Genomic DNA, 19559 nt, shown 5'->3' with positions numbered 1-19559 from the left:
TAGAACTTTTCGCCAAAAAACTTTTTCGCGACTTCTTTCCACTAAACACCTATTGACCTGAACGCCACTGCCCACGATAGTATTTTTGGTTAAAAAAATTTTCAATTTTTTTTTAATTCAAGTATTGGTGTCTTTGATTTCTTTTTTAACTAAAGTTTATTCCTTAAAAAATAAGAAAATGTCAGAAGACTTAAAAAAAAACTGTAAACTGTATGAGTCAGCAAAGTATGAAGATGAGAGAGAATTTTAAAGCATTGATGTGCAAAAAAAAACTAGATGAATAAAAGTTTTTAATGCATGAAGAGACATAGACAATAAAAGGATGCGACTTTGCTGATTTATGAGTCACGCGATATTGAGTTTTGGTTAATGGAACAAGAGATGATAGCTCGTTTAAGTAGCTACCGTGATAGTATTTATAGAAAATAAGTAAGATTTATGAGATAGTAAGATATAAGATATAATAATAATAAAATAATGAATAAAAAATGATAATAAGAGTGTTGTCATTCATCAATACAAGAATATCAACAATATTGCAGTAAAAATAACTTAGTTTTGTAAAGGTCATTACATTGCAAGGGTTATTGCATTGCAAGGGCCATTGCAGGCTCCAAGCTTTTACAAAAGGTAGGGTCAGATTCAATACTGACTTCTTGTTCTTAGCAATCAAAAGGTGATGACTTTTTGTCATAACTGGAGTATCAGTTAGGCCCTCAGCAAATAGAGTCACTTATGATTATAGTTGTCTTGAGAAACAATACAGAATGGAATCTTGTGATGAACAAACCACAGTAGTTACTAATTTCGAAAGAGAGTGTTAGTCTTCAAAAATGACTTTAATACTGCGATTAGAAAGAAATGGTTTGATAATTTTAAATACCTTCCCAGCTACACTATATAAAAGCGAGCTTATGGAGAAAACCAGTATGTCAGAATATATCTTGAGCAGAACATCTTGGGCAGATGTTAAATGCATCCGGCTACTGTCTTGTAGAAGGCCTCCTAGGCAAAGACTTAAGGGGTAAACAGATTCTATCTGTTTACCAGCCTCGCACCCCTTCTTCATCTTTTAGGCTGGCGCAGATTTATTTTTAATACATTGTTTCCAGTTTAGGATGTTGAATGCTAGATCTTCTTGACTCAATTCATGGGTTTTGCTTGTGTCTCCGTTTTTATGACTAGTCAACTCATTCTATTATCTCCTAATGAGGGTACAGCTCTAAAACTCAGGTTTATGGTTCTGAGGCCGGCTGGTAGTCAGGTTTACCGAACTCTGTGGTAGCTCTCAGAGAGGCTGATTCCATAGCATATCAAAGTATTAAGAATGCCGTGTTGCGCATGGATGGTGACCTTGTTTGTACTTTTGGTGTGCATTGCCAAGGCCACATTTGGAGTCCTTTGTTATGGCTTAGGGCTTATTAATAGTAATGAGGCAATTGCTTCGTAATGGCCCTTGGGTAGAAATCTTTTGTCTTCCTGTCGACAAATGCGCATCATACATAACTTCGTAGATTCAGGCTGGCATGGAATCTTTTGTTCCCTCTCGACAATTCCAGGTCAAGCCTCACTCTCCTCCATGGTTTCCCTCACACTGTGCTGCTGCGTTTGCTAATCGAAACAGTTACTTCCATATTTATCAGCAAAACAGTTCTCCAGAAAACAGACGTCTGTGTATTACTGCTTGAAACAATTGTAAAAAGGTTTTGTCTAACGCCAAAGCCCGTTATTCTCAGGTCATGAAATCTCGTATCTCATCTCAAAAATTAGGCACTCGTGACTTCTGGAGAATTTTTAATAGTATTAATATAAAGGGCAAATCTTGAATTCCACCTCTCTTGTATGGTTCAGACTTTGTCACCTCACCTAAAGACAAAGCTGAGTTGTTTGCTAAAATTTTTTCATCAATATCATCTCTTGATTCCACTAGTTGTGTTCTACCTGATATTGCCAACAAACAGGTTGATCCATTGCTTGACATTTGTATCACTCCAGCTTCTGTATATAAAGTGATTTACTGCTTAGACTTTTCTACAGCTTGTGGCCCGGACAACATACCTGTTATTATCTTGCAGAAGTGTTCTCCGGAGCTGTCGTCTATACTCTCAAAACTATTCAACAAGTGCTTATCAGAGTCTTGTTTCCAACCTGCTTTTAAGCGGCATCTGTTATCCCTATTTTGAAAAATTCTGGAGAGCGATCTGATTTGTCTAACTACCGTCTCATTAGTCTTCTTCCTACCATAAGCAAGGATTTTGAATCTTAATTAACAAACATTTAATTTCTCATCTTGAATCTAACAACTTTCTGACCATCAATATGGATTTCGATCTTCTCATTCTACAGCTGATTTGCTAACAGTAATAACAGATAGGTTTTATCGTGCATTAGATAAAGATGGAGAGGTTAAGCCCATCGCTCTTGACATTTCAAAAGCTTTTGATAAAGTTTGGCATGCTGGTCTTATCCATAAGCTTTCTTCTTATGGTGTATTTGGCAACATCTTTAAGATTATTGAATCCTTCCTTTTCAATTGTAGTATAAAAGTTGTTCCTGATGGACAGCACTCTTCTTCTTATTCTGTAACTTCAGGGGTTCCTCAATGTTCAACTTCAGGGGTTCGTCAAGGTTCTATCCTTGGTCCTATACTCTTTTTAATTTACATTAACGATCTTCCAGATATTCTCACATCTAAGGTGGCATTGTTTGCTGATGATACTACCATTTATTCTTGTCGTGATAAGAAACCAACACTCTCTGATTGCTTGGAGGGGGCATTTGAGCTTGAAAAGGATCTCACTTCTGCTACAGCATGGGGCTCACAGTGGCTGGTAACTTCAATACAGATAAAACTCAATTTTTTTCAGCTAATTTTTATCGCAATAGTTTAGATCTTCCAATATATATGAACGATGATGTACTCGATGAGTCATCTACTCTTCATCTTCTAGGAATAACTCTTACTTCCAACCTTTCTTGAAAACCATATATCAAATCGGTTGCAAAATAAGCATCTGTTAAGGTTGCATCTCTTCATCAAACTCGTCAGATATACTTTCTTACTTCGGATTCTATTCTCTAACTCTATAAATCTCAAATCTGGCTTTTTTTTGGAATACTGTTGCTATATCTGGGGCGGATCTTATAATGATGCCCTTTCTCTTTTAGACAAGGTGCAAAAACGCATTGTAAAGTTGGACCTGTTGGATCTTTTGTACAAGGTGCAAAAACGCATTGTATAGTTGGACCTGCTCTTGCAGCCAACCTCCAACCATTATCACATCGTCGTAATGTTGATTTTCTTCCTCTTTTCTACAAATACTATAATGGGCACTGCTCTAAAGAGCTAGTCCCTCTTGTGCCATCAACTTAAATCATTATCGTTTTACTCGTCATTCAATTCAAAGTCTCATCCTTTTTCTGTGACTATTCCTAAGTGCTCCAAAATCTTTTATTCGTCTAATTTTATTTCTCGAACATCAGCTCTTTGGAATTCGCTTTCTTCATCTTGCTTTCCTGATTCATATAATTTGCAATCCTTTAAATCGTCCATTAATCGTTATCTTGCTCTACAATCTTCATCTTTTCTCTTACAGTAACTTCCAACTTTAATTAGTGGCTGCTTGCAGCTTTGTTGGAAGCGAAGATGTTTAAAAAAATATATATATCGAAAGTCTTTGGTATGTCAAGAGCAATAGTAGTAGCATCGCTATTAAGATTATGACCCAAAAAAGCCACCTGCATTCTAGTTACCAAAAATTATAAAATTGAAGTATCACATTTTTGCTTTATTTTTTATTGTTCATAAAAGCAGAATAGCAGCATTTCAAAACATTACATCGACCGGAAAAATATTTTTTCTGGTCAATGTAATGTTTGATTTGTTGAAAAACAACAGGGTTTTTTAGGTTAGGCTGCAGTTTGGCAATGCCAAATAGGAGTTCTAGAATCAGAAAATTACTTATGTAAAGTTCTCCAGAATTATAAAAAAAAAAAGAGCTAACAACAGCTCAAAGTTTTCCTAAAGTGTCAATCAAACCAATAATTAATTGGTGCATTGAGCTGAATAGAAAATGAAAATAAATAATTTTAGACTGAATCTTGTTCTTGCTGGAGAACACACAAACAATATTTAGCAAACTGTGAGGTTGATTGCCAGCAAATGGACCTCTATACTTTTGACCAGATACTTTTATTGCTCTAAACAGATGGTAAACAACAAAAATAATGAGGTGTTATTCCATTGGTGGAATAAGTTTCAAAATTAGGGCATTGGTTGCTCCAGAAATTATAGGTTCATTAATAAAGTATCCAAACGTTTTATTCTGCTTAACATCACTTCCAGAAGCTTTAACAACATAAAAAGAATATATGTGGGAATCACTTGTTCAAGTGAATCCACAGCTGGAGAGATTTTTTGAATTAACGCTGCACCATATGCAAGTTTACATGCTTCCATAAGATTGAAATCCAAATAGATTGTTGGTCAACTTTATGTGACAAAAATAACAAATTTAAAAGTGTCAGTTTGATTCAAAGACTAAATTTGCTTGATGTTGTTGAAATTCTCTGAAAGCTTCTCCAGAAGTATTTGTTACTGGCTACTGTATCTCTTTAATACAGTAACTAGGATTTTTTCTTAACACTGATTTCATTGTTAATTCTAAGTGTAAGCCATTGCTTGCTTGGTGATTATTGACCTCTTTAAAAATAGTCGTACCAATAATGCCAATATAAATTTTGCAAAAGCTACCAGCTCCATCAACTCCACTTTGACCAATTGATCAGGAAACACTTTCCGTTGAAGGAGGACTTATTCTGATTTACCAGACTATTGTAATGAATAGAAAGATAATTAGTTTTGTTTCTACTCTCAATGACTCTTTTATTTTTAATGGCGCCATTAATAAAAGTGTATGTGAAAAAATTTAAGATTTTGTTACAAGTTAGTTAAATTTTTAAATAAATCTTTCCTCTTTTTTTTTTTTTTTTTTTTTTTTTGCCGTTTAAAAATATACATTCCGTAATTTACTAACAAAATATAAATATAGCAGGGGAGAGAAGAAGACTAATATGTCTTATCACCAAGCCCCTTTATAAATTCCGTAAATATAAAGTTTAATTTTAAAATAAGAATCTTCGTTAAATTTATAAAATAAACAAATGTACAAAAGTGGTAAAATAATATATAAAACATCTATTAAATAAAATAAAATTAAAAAAAAAAAAAAAAAAAGTGAAAAATTAGCTAGAAGCGCTATAGGCTTAGCAAAAAACAAAAACAATAAAAATATATATATATAAATAAATTTAACTCAGTCTTTTTCTAAAATTAATATACTTTTCATGTATTTGATAGATAAATCATAATGTAATTTCAGAAATAGTTTTGTGGTAAATCATTCTTTATTAATAGCTGTCTTAGTTTTGTCTTAAACTCATTAAGCATTGTTAGAGTTTTAAGTTCAGTTGAAAGTATTTTATTCCATGCCTTTGGTCCTCTTATTGAAATTGAAAAATCAGTTGCTGCATAATAACTTTTGGGCTGTATATATCTGTTATTTGAATTCTACAATTCTGTTATTTGAATTCTACAATTCGGGATTTTGCTAATTGGAAGATAGTTGAAGCCAATGATGATAGTTGAAGTCAATGATAGATAACGACATAATATAAATGACAAAACTGCATAAGCCGGAGGCGGATTACCCATCAGGTAAACTAGACAGTTGCCTAAGACCCGCTAAAACAAGAGGCTAGTATTTTGGTAAAAAAATTAATTCAATTTTTTTATATTATATATTTTATTGATGATTTTAAGAGATGCTCGTTATCTCATTGAATGAAGCTTCATGATGGGCTAGCAGATGAGACTATATTCTCACCACAAGTGCGTTTTAAAATTTAAGTAATTGCATCAATATAAGATCACTTAAAGAACTGAGAAGACACTTGGATGCGTATACAGCTGTTTGCAATAAGTTTGGTTTTTTTATAATTTACAAAATAATGATAATTAGCAAACTTCGAGAAGAAGCAAAAAATATCCTAAAAAAGAGACTTACACAAGTAATATAGAAACTAATTTTAAAGAAAAAGTTATTCACTTTTATGAGTACATCAAATTTCGTAACTTTAAAATGAATAATAATAATATCAGTCTTGAGCTGAACTTCGCACTTTTAGGAAGCAAGGTTTGAAGAAATTGTTTCTTTATATAATAAACGCCCTTTGCATGTATTTGTATTTAATGATAAGTTATTGCACCGGAGAACCATCATTCTACGCATCTCTATTAAAAATAATAAATATTCAGTCAAAAACGGCTATCGAAAAGTTAAACAACTTAATATTTATGAGTATAGAGTCCTTCTTTCTGATTCCCAAACTGATTTTTAAGATATTATTTCAAATTTTGTTAAACCAAGAAAAATGTTTTACTTTTCCATTAAAAAAATACAAACAAATCTATGTTTTATGAATGATAACTCTTAACCGGGACAAAAAGAAAACAATGTTTGCCTCATCACTACTCCTGTGATTAAATTCATATTATTTATTATTAAATTTATTATAATTGTTGCAAACTTTTAAACATTTGAAATTAATTTTTATTATTTTTTTCTCAACTCCAGTAATTAGAAATATGTATATACAGTTGTTGCTTTACTAAAAGTCAAGTAAAATAAAACAAAAACCGCCCCTGACAATTATAAATTTGCTGAATAAATACAAGGCAGCAAATTTAAAAAGTTTAAGGCATAAAACATAAAAAAAAAAACAACCAATTCACAACTAACACCTGATGCTATTAAGTTATTCCTTAATACTTACCTGTTAATAATTACTTACCTGTTGCATAAGTTAATCCTTAGGTAAGCTTAATTGTTCGTGTTTTTCGAAGAATCCGTCAGCTAACAATTGAAAGACGTGGAGTGATTTATTCAGGGGCAATGCAGCTTATGGACAATGTGGTACAAAATGTAGAAGGAAAAGATTTACTTTTTGATCCCAACGATTATAAAAGCCGATATCAAGTATTTTATTGTTTCAATATTGTTTTTTTTATAAAAAAATAAAGAAAACTTCTTTAAAGATTTTTAATTTTAAGCGTATATTTTGCTTTTCTATTTATTTAGTTTGCTATTCCTTCATGGGCTAGAAAAACATGCGCTCTATTACCAGAGCAAAGAAGTGAAATAGAAATATTAAACATGGCTAGCTTAATGAGACAATTAAAAATATTTCGAAAATACTCTTCAAAAATGCAACTGTTGCTTGCAAAGATAGTTACTTATGAACGGTAGGACATTTTATATGTTAATTAGTTACCATGGTTATTTATTTACTTCCAATTTTTTATATTCAAATTAGTAAACCAAAACCTCACCTAAATGAACTTGTTCAATGTTACCAAAAACGCTAAGAACATCTTCTTTTTTTTTCATACATACTTTTACAACTTTATAGTTTTAACAATATATTTTATTAAAAATACAATCAAAATGCTTCAAAAATAACTGAAATAATATTAAGATATATTTGATGCACAAAGTAATATAATAATAAATTAAAATAGTATTTCAAGTTATATTTTAGAAGATATGATAAGTCTAAAAAAATAAAAACAAACTTTTAGTTATGTAGTCAAGGGAAACTCACAGAAAACTGTGTGAAGTCTTGTCATCGAGAAACCTTTTTTTAATAATTTCATAACTATTTTATGATTAAAATAGTTATGAAATTATTATGATTATTTTATTCATGACTTATGTTTTTCAATATAATTATTCGTGTTATTAAACAAAAAGCATAACATAAACATATATATATATATATATATATATATACATACTTGCTTATGTATTTAAGTTTCGGATTTTTGTTTCGGGCGTGTTTTTAATATTTTTGATTTTTTTAAATTACTCATAAAATATTAGAAAATTTTCATATAATTGCTTTTATTTATAATGAGTTTTTTAAGATTAGCTTTTAAGTAATTTATATTTTTCAGAAGAGATATTGAGGAAATTTTTGGTATTAATTTGTTATACAGGTAAGGACTACGATTTGCTATAGAGAATTTGGATAATTTTCTTTTTTTCAAGGGTACTATATAGTTTCAATTTGCTCTAATGCTAAACTTATTTATATTAATTTAAAAAAAGTTATTTATAAATCGACTTTGAACAATTCCCACTTTATGTTTGAACATAAACAAAATATTTTGATATTTTCTTTAAATGTTTAAAGCTTTGTCTTTACAAAATATAATTCTTGAAGCAAGTTTTTGCCGTCTATAAAGAGATTAATTTAATTTTATGTCCATGCAATATTGGCGTGTGATAGATAGTTGTATATAAAAGAAAAAAATTATAATTTTTTATATATAAAATTTTTGAACAATAGATAAGGTCTTGCTTTATAGAGTAAAACAATATTTTAAAAGATTTTTGTATTGATGGCATTTATGTGAGATTTAAAGAATCCTAGTACCGTAATCCGTTGAATATTGCGTTTGAGATCCGTATTGATTTTCACTTATTTTTCTATGATTCTGTGTTTTATTAAATACTTATACAGTCTGTTGGAAATTATTTTTTCAAGGAGTTTAGAAAATAAAGGGAGATCTGAAATTGGTCTACAATTGCTTATAGCAGGTACAATTTTTGCTATTTTTAATTTGTCTGGGACAATCCCGTTTTTAATTGAAGAGCTGAAGATATTAAAAATAGACCTTTTTATTGCAGAAAAAACACAAAGTACAACATTACCAGAGATGTCATCAATACCTGGGGCCTTATTCTTTTTGATTGATTTGATTGCTGTTTCAAGTTCATCTAACTTTAGATCACTATCTGGCAATGAACTTTCAAAGTCACTTAAATAATTCTGAAATGATTTTTCTGAGCCTTTTATTTTGATGCCAGATTTAGACCAGTGTTAACAAACAAATGATTGAATATTTCGGATATATATTTTTGTCTTTTTAACTAACATCGTTTTCCGTTATTCTGGAGGGTAAAATGTCAGGAACTATTTTATTTTGTAAAGTCAAAATAAAGTTAATGCGATCTTTTGCCAACAGTAAAAGTTTATTATGCCTATTTGAATTTGACTTTATTTCACTTTTTTTTTCATCTTAAATTTGTTTTCATAAACGTCTTTGACTAAGTACTTTTAACTAAGTATATATTAAAAGTTGCTCAATTTATGAAAACCTTTTGGTTTTATAATAATTTATGGATTTTTAATAATTTATAGGATATATTGATTTATTTTAATATTATAATTTATTTAAAAATATATTGTTAAGATAATAAGTTATAGTAATTATAAAAATAAAAGCAAAAATTTGTATTTAAATGTATATATTTGTATATATTAGATGCATAGAAAAATGAAAGTTTTTTAAAATTGCCTTGCCTGAATTCTAAATGTATTTTAAATAATAAAATAACAGTGGATATAAAGATTTTTTGAAAAAAAATATTTTTAGAGGTGAAGCCTTGCTTTTTTAACACTTGATTTTTTACTCAGTATCATGATTTTGTGTAAAAAAGAATCTATTATTCTCTTATGTGAGGATTTTAAATTATCTCAAAATTGACTGGAACCATTTTGTCGTTAAAGTTACTGAAAATCATGAAATAGCGCAGTTGTCAGATGGCTTAGATAAATTCTAAATTAAAGAAATTTTAGATCTTTTAATAGCAGAACGAATTTTCAATTTAATAGACCACCTGCATCTTCAATATGGATTAAATAGACATTTTAATTACATTTTTTCTTAATTTTTACTTTTACATCAAATAAATTGCTATTTATCACATCAAATAAATTGCTATTTAATCATACTCGGAAAGATATATGTATCATAAAGGAAAGCATAGTTACATTTAAAAATATCTTAATAAAATTACCCGGAAAAAGATTTTTGAAAATTTCAATGCAGAAAAGAGTTACAATAAAGGGGTGTGCAAAACTTCGAGACAGATTGAAAAATGTGAAAAATCAGAGTTGGGTTGGTATTATGTTGAAAATCATTTATTTTCAAACAAATTGAATGCAGAAAAGTTTTAAAAGACTATTTGTGTTTAAAATAATCACCTTTTAACAAAATGACAGACTTTAGACGTTCAGGTACTTGGTCATAAGTTTCTCGCAACATGTTCCTGTCAAGTTTGACCCATATCTTGGTCAATGCTTCTTTTAGGGTCTCCACATTTCGATAGGTTTTCCTTAAATTCATACCTTTTATCACTGACTAAATTCAAAAACCCATTAGATTAAGTTAATGACCCTCATATCTGGTGTCCAAGCATGAGGAATATCATCTCGGAGAAATTTGGCAGTTTTTTTGACTTAATGGACTAATGACTTAATGCAGAACTCTGTTGAAAAGCCCATTGTCTTTGCCACCATTGCCACCACATATAACAAAGGCCATTCTGTTGTTCTCTTGTTGCTTCACTCAGAAACTGTTGTTTGTTTTTTACAAAACCCTTCAGGCTTTGTTAATAAGCCTTTTCAATGATTGTCTTAAAGTTCCGGCTTCACTGGAAAGCTTTAAAATTGAGCGGTTTGAATTACGTTGCAACTTACTATCAACTGCATTTACAAGTTTTTTGGTTCTTGCAGATGGTTTTCGGCCAACTTTTTTCCAAAAACCGTCTCCTCCTCTTTGAAGATCTGTTAGGACTTTGTAGACATTAGATCTATTTAATTTTCCGTTCATTTTCTTCACAATTTCTGATTTCTTAAGTCTGGAAGATGTTTCACAGCTTTTTAATGGTCTCACGCACACCTTTAAATGGTTACAACATTGTGATATGGCGCGTACTCTACATGTTCCGCAAGCAAAAATGAATAAAATCAAAAGAGCGCTTTTAACAAAATTATTAGCAGCATTGATATAGGGTAGATTAGGGTAATATGAACACCTTAAGCAAAAATTGGAATATTTTCAAAAATAATTATGCTGGATCCAAAATTTTTGCGAATAAAAAATTTTTAGGAACCCCTCCTCATGATCCACTTAGATATTTGGGTACCCGAAATTTTTTCTTAAAAACACAAAGGTTTTAAAAAAGTAGCAAAAGTGCTCATATTACCCTGACCACTTGGCAATATGAGCATTTTAATATAGCTCAAAAAAATAACATTAATTAAGTAAAAAAATACCAACCTGATAATTTTGGAATATAATGATTCGTTATTTACAAAACTTATCATTAAAAGATCAAATTTTAAGTCACTTTTTGTTGATACAATACTAGTATGTTTTCCGCAAATAAAAAATAAAAAATTATTAAATCGAATGATAAAAATTCAAATTTTTTGAATTTAAATTACAGAAAAGTATTTAGCATGTTTAAAATATCAAAATTTTTTGCTGTTTTGTTTTTACTCAGAAAGCAATTAAAACCACTGCTAATTTAGGACTTTAAACTAGATAATTTCAATGAAAAACACTGGGTAATTTGAGCATGCTTATATTACACAAAAATGGCATCTTTTAATAAAGTAAAAATTGAATGCTTCAATGCATTGTTTTTCAAACAAAAATGAAGCGGATTTTTAGCAAACATATTTTTCTTTATGAAAAAAATTAATTTCATTATTTTAGCATTAAAATATCGCGCCACAGATTTATTTATGTGCGATGATATTTTAACATCGCAAAAAAATTAACAGCGTTTTAATTAGATGATAGCCGCTAATTACTGGATATAAATTTACACTAATTGTACTGATTCCTGTTACCAACACATAAAGATGATTCAAAAAATACAAAGCAACTTTAACTTCACTGCTTACATCTAAGAAATCTTTAAGTATGCTCATACAAGGTGCTCGTATTACCCTAATCTACCCTATGTATGAATGTGTGTATGTATGTATGTATGTATGTATGTATTTATGTAAGTATGTATGTATGTATGCATGTATGTATGCATGTATGTATGTATAATCATAATATGTATCTATAATGGTTGCATACTTTATTTAGTTTTGGTAGACGTAGAGTTGTTATTCGAAAAGGACATATTGGAAGATGCTTTTATCTAGTTTTTTCAGGTACTGTAGGTGTAGTTATTCAGGGAGACGAAGATCGTGCATTTGTTAATGATGAAAAACCAGTTAATATTCTTAGGAAAGGCGATGCTTTTGGGGTAGGAAATTTAAAAAAAAATGTATACTATTAGATAGTATTTAAATGAAGAGAAAACATATTTTAAATATTTATTTAGGAGTTAGCTCTGGTTCGAAATACTGCACGTTCAGCGACCATTGTATGTCTAGAAAACACTGAGTTTTTAGTTATTGACAAAGATGATTTTTTAAGACTTGGAGTTCACAAATATGCTTACGAAGAAATGCTCGAAAGGTGCAACTTTATGAGGTAAAAGGTTGTAAAAAATACTTAACAACGTTGCAATAATTTCAGTGTCTGATACCAATTGCATCTATTTGCAAAATTTATTGAGTTAGGAGACATACTTTAATAACGTCACTTAATTATCAGCAATTCTCCACCCCCACCCACGTATATATGTGATTGTGACTGAAATATTATGACTTTTTATGTTATATCACAAAAACCCCTTTTCTCCTCTAAGAGTGTGTTATTATTAAAAAATGTCTATTTATCTGTTAATAAGTAAATTATTAATCTATTTTCAAGTGGAAAATTTCTAGCCAATTTTTAATATTTATTTTGACAATAATTTTAAAGACTTTAAACCATTTTAAAAAGTTATTATTACTTTAAGTTGGTAGCAAATAGTAGTTCGTATGGTACGCCAAAACAGTAGCCCCAAACAGAAACTGATAGGAGACAAGAGAGGTCCAGGATAATATTCTATGATAGTGGAATATTCTTAGTGGAATTCCACAAGAATCAGTAATTGTACTTTACTATTCATTGTTTATATTAACGATAATATAAACAATGAGTAGTAATATTGTATCAAGTTGAATCTGGTACAATGAACAATGATTGTAAACTATATTCTGATGATATTAAAAACATATTTAATTTAGATTCCTCAAATGACACTTTAATATTGTAAAACGATTTAAACTAAGCGTTTAATTGGTACAAAATTTGGCTGATTGAGTTAAATATAAAGAAACGCTTTTTGACGCATTATGGTTCAAGCATCATAAACAATAATCATTGTATTACCAATATTTAATTAAATTCAAAAAGTAAGCAAACCTAATCGAGTTCTCTGTTTTAGTTTGATATCCATTTAGAAAAGCTGACATAAAATTATTATTAGAAAGTTTTCAGTCCAGGGTAACAAGGATGATTCCCACTTTAAAAAATTTTAATAATAGTTTTTTAATTTAACTTGCATTTGTTATTTCAATGGTGCTTATCACTATACAATATTTAGTCGCTTTTATTGCATTATGGAGTTGCTGTTTTACAAAATTGAATAAAACTTGCCTTTTATTTTAAGGGGGAGGGGGAATATCATGACTTTGTGCGGCTAACATATATATATATATATATATATATATATATATATATATATATATATATATATATATATATATATATATATATATATATATATATATATATTTTTGTATATAAAGCATAAAAAACAGCTGCGTACAAACTAAATTTATTCTTCGTAATATTTCGATCTGCTTTCGCACAGATCGTCATCAGACGTACGGCACTCACATGACGATCAGAGGTACGGCACTCACATGACGACTAGTAACTACTAGTACAGAAAATTGGTGTATATAAATAATACGTAGTATCATTGTCTAACCAAGTCAGTGCGTATCACAATCAAGGACGCGTTTCGCCCTCTGGGGCTCATCAGCGTGATGATGTGATACCGAAGGTGTGTAAACACACCAGCTCAGCTTCTTGGCAGATCAATGATACTTGTGGTGCTAACAATCCATACACAGAATTGTATAAACCTAAATATTTGAAAAAATGTACCAACCACGGTTCTTATATATATATATATATATATATATGTATATATATATATATATATACATATATATATATATATATATATATATATATATATATATATATATATATATATATATATATCTATATTAAAAATATATATATTTAACAGATTTTCTATATAATTAAACTATTTTATTGTGCTCTTGTTTAAGTTTAGTTCATGAATTTTTGTTTAGATCATTAGAAATATTTAAAACCTGGAGTGATGAAGCATTAAAAGAGGTAGCAGAAGGAGGGCGTCACGTCGAACTTTTATGCAATAATGTTGTTGAAGTAGATACTGTGCTTTCAGAATTTGTTTACTTTGTTAAAAAAGTAAGATTATATTTTATCTATATGGATTTTGTTAAAGTTTATTATGACAACGTACGTTAAATAAAATATGTCTAAAAATTAGCTTTTTTATGCACTATTAAACGTCATTTTTTCATCCAACAAAAATTTTTTTTGAACTTTACTGAAAATGTTGTTATTCATATAGCTACAAATTCAATATAATTTAGCTGTTATTTATAAAGTTACAAACTAGGCTACAAAGTGACAAGTTTGTCAGCTAAAATACTAAAAATGAAATTAAAGTATAAAATAAAATGTAAAATAATTTCAAACAATAATGTATAAAGTAAAAGCACGATATAAATATTTGTCTTTAAGTTTTAACCACTCTAAGTTTATGGGATAGCATTAATGTGAGGCAAGTGTGGCATTAATCTTATACCACTTAAGTGGTATATTTAATTTGGACCATGTGTGGCTATTATGCTAAAACTATAAAATTATAACTATTATAGACAAATATGATCATCAACCCCATAAAGTTCGAATAATCATTAAATTTTTTTTGTACTATACATATTGTGTTTTCCTCATCGGTGATTTAGTAGACCATTTGTGGAAGCCGCTGTAAATGACCAGTCAATAACTTTTCGACGTGTTAATAGTGGTTAGTCATCGGCTAGCCACTTTTGGCGGCTGCAACTAATGGTCCATAAAGTAACCGATGAGCAAAACTACAGTGGACCGCTCAAAATGCCAATATAGGTCCACTGAAATTTTGCTATGTTTTCTATATTGGTTTATGTTTATAATATAAATAAAAACTAATGGCAGCTTGTTCAAAAGTAAATGCTGACAGTTTATTAAATGCAGCAAATTTATTTGTTGACAGAAATATTTTTCCCACTAACTGTACTCTATCTGTTGATAATATTTGACAAAAACACGGATATGATTTACGACACTGCAACTGGAAAAAATCACACAAGGATAGGATAAAAATGAATATATTAACTCTTATATTATCACTAAAAAGTACAAAGCAAGTGATTATGAAACTTGGTTTTCTCATCATGGTTGTAATATATAACATACAAAATCTCCAGGTTTCATGGAATCTGAAGGTGCAATTCTTTTGTTCAACTTTTCTGTATCAAAATACAACTTAGGGTATAACAATAACATTAGTAATGTTGATTCATTTAAATTTTTTGTTGAATCAAAGCAGTTTGGAGATGCACATAAAACTAATAAACTTGAATTTGTTAGTCATGTTTAATAAAAGGTTTGATTCACGAATATGCAAATTAAAGCAAAAATGCTAAGTGCGATTGTTGTCAGATTAAAAAAAGTTTGGGTTACAACTATTTATTTTTGTTGCAACTTTACTTGATTTTATCAAAAGTTAATGAAAGAATTCGATAGTTTATAACTAAAAAAAAATCAATGCAAAGAGTATAATTTTAATTACAAAAAATATTATTTGAATACAACATGTCATAGATTTTTGCGTGGGTGTTGCACTTTTTAGAAAGTTATCTTTTTCTGCTTTAAATACATGTTTTTTAATTTCGTTTAGGGACAACTGGACGTCGTTCGGCTCTTAGATCTATCTGTGCTGAATGAGGAAAAGTGTAACTACTACAGTAGCTCTACAAAAGACTCCTTCCAATTTATTACCCCAAACAATTCACCGTGCAGAACACCGCATCTTTTAGAAAAAAGAAAAAAAACGAATGAAAATCAGTTAAGTCATCTATACCAACTATCTTTATACATTGCCAACAAGACTTCAAATTTAGCTAATCTACCCGGTTTATCTACTGAATTAAACTTAGGTTTAAAAAAAGATGAGACGCTAAAAAAAGACTGTATGCTTAGCTTTAAAACATCATCAAAAAATGAAACTGTTGGGTTGGGTACATTTATTAAAGTTGATTCTTTAACTGCGGGGCAAATTTTTGTATGTGTAATTTTAAATTTTTGTGTATTTAGTATAAATCCATTAACTTTTTTAAAGAACATTTAAAATATTAAAGGTTTTTTTCTTTAAAATATGATTTTTGATGGCAAGGAATTTCTCCTCGTTTTTCTTACTATTAACTTGTAAATAACTATTAAAGAAAAATTAAAAAAATACTATTTGGTTTTTAAGGGTTTAAACTACATCTTGAGTGAAGAACACCAAAACGCCGACTGTAAGAGGCGCTTTATTTTAGTTAGTGCTGGTTGCGAATTAATTCGCATTCAAAAATCATTGATTAAAAGTAAGGCTGATCAATCAACTCTTGCTAAAATAAAACAACGATCTATTCCATATCCGTCTGATGCCGAGCTAAATGAAATATTTCTACGATATAACAGATGGAGGTAAGCGATTAGAGATAAAAAAAAATAAACATACATTTTTATTAAAATTTATAAATTCTTTAAATTGCAAATGTAAAATTTAATAAATATAGATGTTTCAAGGAAAATTTAGTGGACCGCATTATAAACTACAATCAAAACATGGAGATTGCTAAAAAAAATATAAGTATACAAGTGCCTAAATATTTCAACTCAAATTCAATATCAGTAGATCAATGTACTTGGTTGCAAGAAGAAGTAAGTCCACTTAAAGGTAACATATTTTTTAATGGTTTCTCATTGTAACACAATGCTTATTTATATAAATCTAAATGTAATACCAAGTCTACAAATGGTTGTTGACATATAAAAGCTCATTTTGGTCATTAATTTGACTTTAAATTAATAATATTAAGTTGATTAATATCATTTTCATCGCAGTGCTCAACTTCATTTTCCAACTGTTTTTCGTCAACGGCTTCTAAATTAAGGTTTTAGTTGTTTTCAATGCAGCTCTTTATGGCACGGCGAGATGTTATGTAGCTCCGTTTAAATCTTGTAAGATGTAGTATAAATTGAATACATATTTCTGCATTACCTAAAAGATTTCCTAATTTATTAATAAAAACAGCATCTTTTCTTAAATCAATATTGCCTCAACATAAATCACCTAATAAAATGTTGGAAGAGCTAATGGTATTTACATTAACTCAATTGTTTTGGTCTTGATTCTCAATAGCACCTGTTTCTACATTTGCATCAGTTTCTTCGTCTGTCTGTTGTATCCTCTTCATTGTGTTGATTTATAGCTAATTTTTTACCTTAACTAAATTTCACAATCAAATCAAATTTCTCAATCAAATTTTAACCTTCACAATCAAAGAGTCTGCGGCTTAATTTGACTCAACACGGGAAAACTCAACAGGTCCATACATAGTAAAGATTGACAGGTTGATAGCCCTTTCTTAATTCTAAGGGTGATGGTGCATGGTTTTTCTTAGTTGGTGGAGTGATTTGTCTGGTTAATTCCGTTAACAAACGAGACCTCACCGGCTAAATAGTCACATGGTTCTCAAACCGTGACTGACTTTTTAGAGGAACTGTTGGTGTTTATTTTGAGCAGCCGTGGCGCAGTGGTAGCGCACTTGCCTCAGAAACAAAGGATCCGTGGTTCAAACTCCACCTCTGAGCAAGTTTTGGGACATCGGTTAAAAAGGAAGCGTAAACTTCCAATTAAATGCTCATCCGCGGTGCTCTCTGATAAGACCGTAAGGACTTCTTGAAACACCTAAATAAAATTAAACCATCTGCCTCATCTGGCGGCTCTGTTTCACTAGTTTTGTATTACTCATATTGAAGGTGTAATTAGACCCTGGAGATCTTTCAAGTTTCTTGAACTTGGGGTAAGCATAGGGTTTTTTTGAAATGCTTAAAGTTTTTCTCCTACTTTTTTTCCGTTTTTTCTACTACAAAAAAACTCACTCTAAAACAAGGTTATCCATTCAAAACATTAGTTACACATAAAGCATTAAATAGACTAGTTACATCAATCTCCTAAGAGTTCCAACTTTCTAGCAGCATTTGCATCATTTGATTCCTGGATGGCTGTGGAATTTTGTTAGGGTCAAGGCTTAACTGCTCCATCATAAGGTCTTCATCCAACTTTTGGTATTTGGCTTTTTAAGATATGCGGAAATCTGTATCGTTAATTTAAACATCCCCTGTAACACCACCACCTATTCCAACAAAATATAGCCTTTCTTTCAGTAAGGCAGCTTTGATTTTTGGTATTATATGAACACTATAATCATCTAGAATATAAGTCCCCTATTTTTTATGTGCAAAAATATTGTGCCTGTAAACAGTAATTCGTTCCCTTGAAAGAGAATAATTTTCTTTTACTGCAGGTAACTAGGAAGCAACAGATGGTTCAACTCTGAACGAAGATAAAACTTCTTGTAAAGTGAAACTTCCGGAATTGACAGCATTAGTAAACTCATCTTTATTCGACGAATTTGTCATTTAATTTGTCAGTAAATGCTTACCAATGTTCAGTGTGAATTCTAAGTAAATCCATAAGAACACCAAGTTGAGCATTTTGTTCGTTATTGTTGTTGTCATTTTAAAAAAATGTGGTTTCATTTATTCATTGTTGACATCATCGTGATATACTGTTTAAAATAAGATTGGTTTTCGCTCATGACAATCCTCAAAAAGTCGAAACGAATCCGACTTTTTTTTGCTGCAGCGAAACGAATAATCAGCAAAATTAGCAGAAATGTTTAGTCTGCGCATGTTTATTGACGAAAAAATTTGCTTTGCGCAAATATTTTGTCTTGTGGAAAACGGCCGTATTTTTATACTTTGGCGAGAAATAAACCAAAAGCTCATTTTCGACAAATCAAGATTTACAAGGTCGACGATTTTTAAAGCCTGTTTACACTGAAAGTTTTTGTTTATATCAGTGACTGAAATAATTATTTTCTAACTTTTAAGGCCAATTTTCAGTGATTTTTATTTATTTTAGTTTTGAGGTATAAATTTTTTGTTGATAGCAATTAAAATTATAGGCGGGAATGAGGAGGAGGGGGGAGGAGGATGGGAAAGATTATTAAGGTTAGGATGGGTGGGAAAATTTACCAAAAATTAATAAACACCCCCCCCCCCCTTTTTCTCTTTGTATTAAAGACTCGAGAGTATTTGGGTTTTACTGAGCTTAGGGCGTAAAGATTTTAGTAACCCTACTCTTTCTGGTCAAATGTCAAATTGTTTTAAATGTATCTTGTTAATCTCGGTTTTCAATAAAAATTTTGCGATAATTTAATTAAAATAGTACCATAATCAAAAAATTTAATAAAATTCAAAATAACAGACAGACTTTGTGCTGCTCTTTTACAGAACCTTATCAAGAATTTAATTA

General features: G+C 29.9%; 2 protein-coding genes across 7 annotated transcripts in view; one reads left to right on the top strand and one right to left on the bottom strand.

Moving 5' to 3' along the window:
* LOC100213488 (cyclic nucleotide-binding domain-containing protein 2) overlaps nt 1–19559 on the top strand; it is a 28933-nt gene that overhangs the window by 9049 nt on the left and 325 nt on the right. For 2 of the 5 annotated variants that reach the window (XM_065809882.1, XM_065809881.1), the window contains 8 exons: nt 6876–7037; nt 7140–7303; nt 12014–12176; nt 12255–12406; nt 14191–14329; nt 15870–16253; nt 16446–16660; nt 16753–16913. In XM_065809882.1, the coding sequence (XP_065665954.1) occupies nt 6876–7037; nt 7140–7303; nt 12014–12176; nt 12255–12406; nt 14191–14329; nt 15870–16253; nt 16446–16660; nt 16753–16913 (1540 nt within the window). The remainder of the gene's footprint in view (nt 1–6875; nt 7038–7139; nt 7304–12013; nt 12177–12254; nt 12407–14190; nt 14330–15869; nt 16254–16445; nt 16661–16752; nt 16914–19559) is intronic. The other 3 variants (XM_065809884.1, XM_065809885.1, XM_065809883.1) reach the window with 2 other exon arrangements.
* The window catches only part of LOC136087356 (uncharacterized), a 75303-nt gene continuing 61918 nt past the window's right edge, over nt 6175–19559 (bottom strand). The window contains exon 11 of one of the 2 annotated variants that reach the window (XM_065809888.1): nt 6175–6292. In XM_065809888.1, the coding sequence (XP_065665960.1) occupies nt 6278–6292 (15 nt within the window). In that variant the 3' untranslated portion in view covers nt 6175–6277. Of the gene's footprint in view, nt 6293–13628; nt 13954–19559 lie in introns of those variants that run through there. The other variant, XM_065809887.1, reaches the window with a different exon arrangement.

The sequence above is a fragment of the Hydra vulgaris genome, chromosome 11, assembly GCF_038396675.1.
Source record: "Hydra vulgaris chromosome 11, alternate assembly HydraT2T_AEP".
Classification (NCBI taxonomy): domain Eukaryota; kingdom Metazoa; phylum Cnidaria; class Hydrozoa; order Anthoathecata; family Hydridae; genus Hydra; species Hydra vulgaris.
This window is presented reverse-complemented; position numbering and strand designations above follow the sequence as displayed.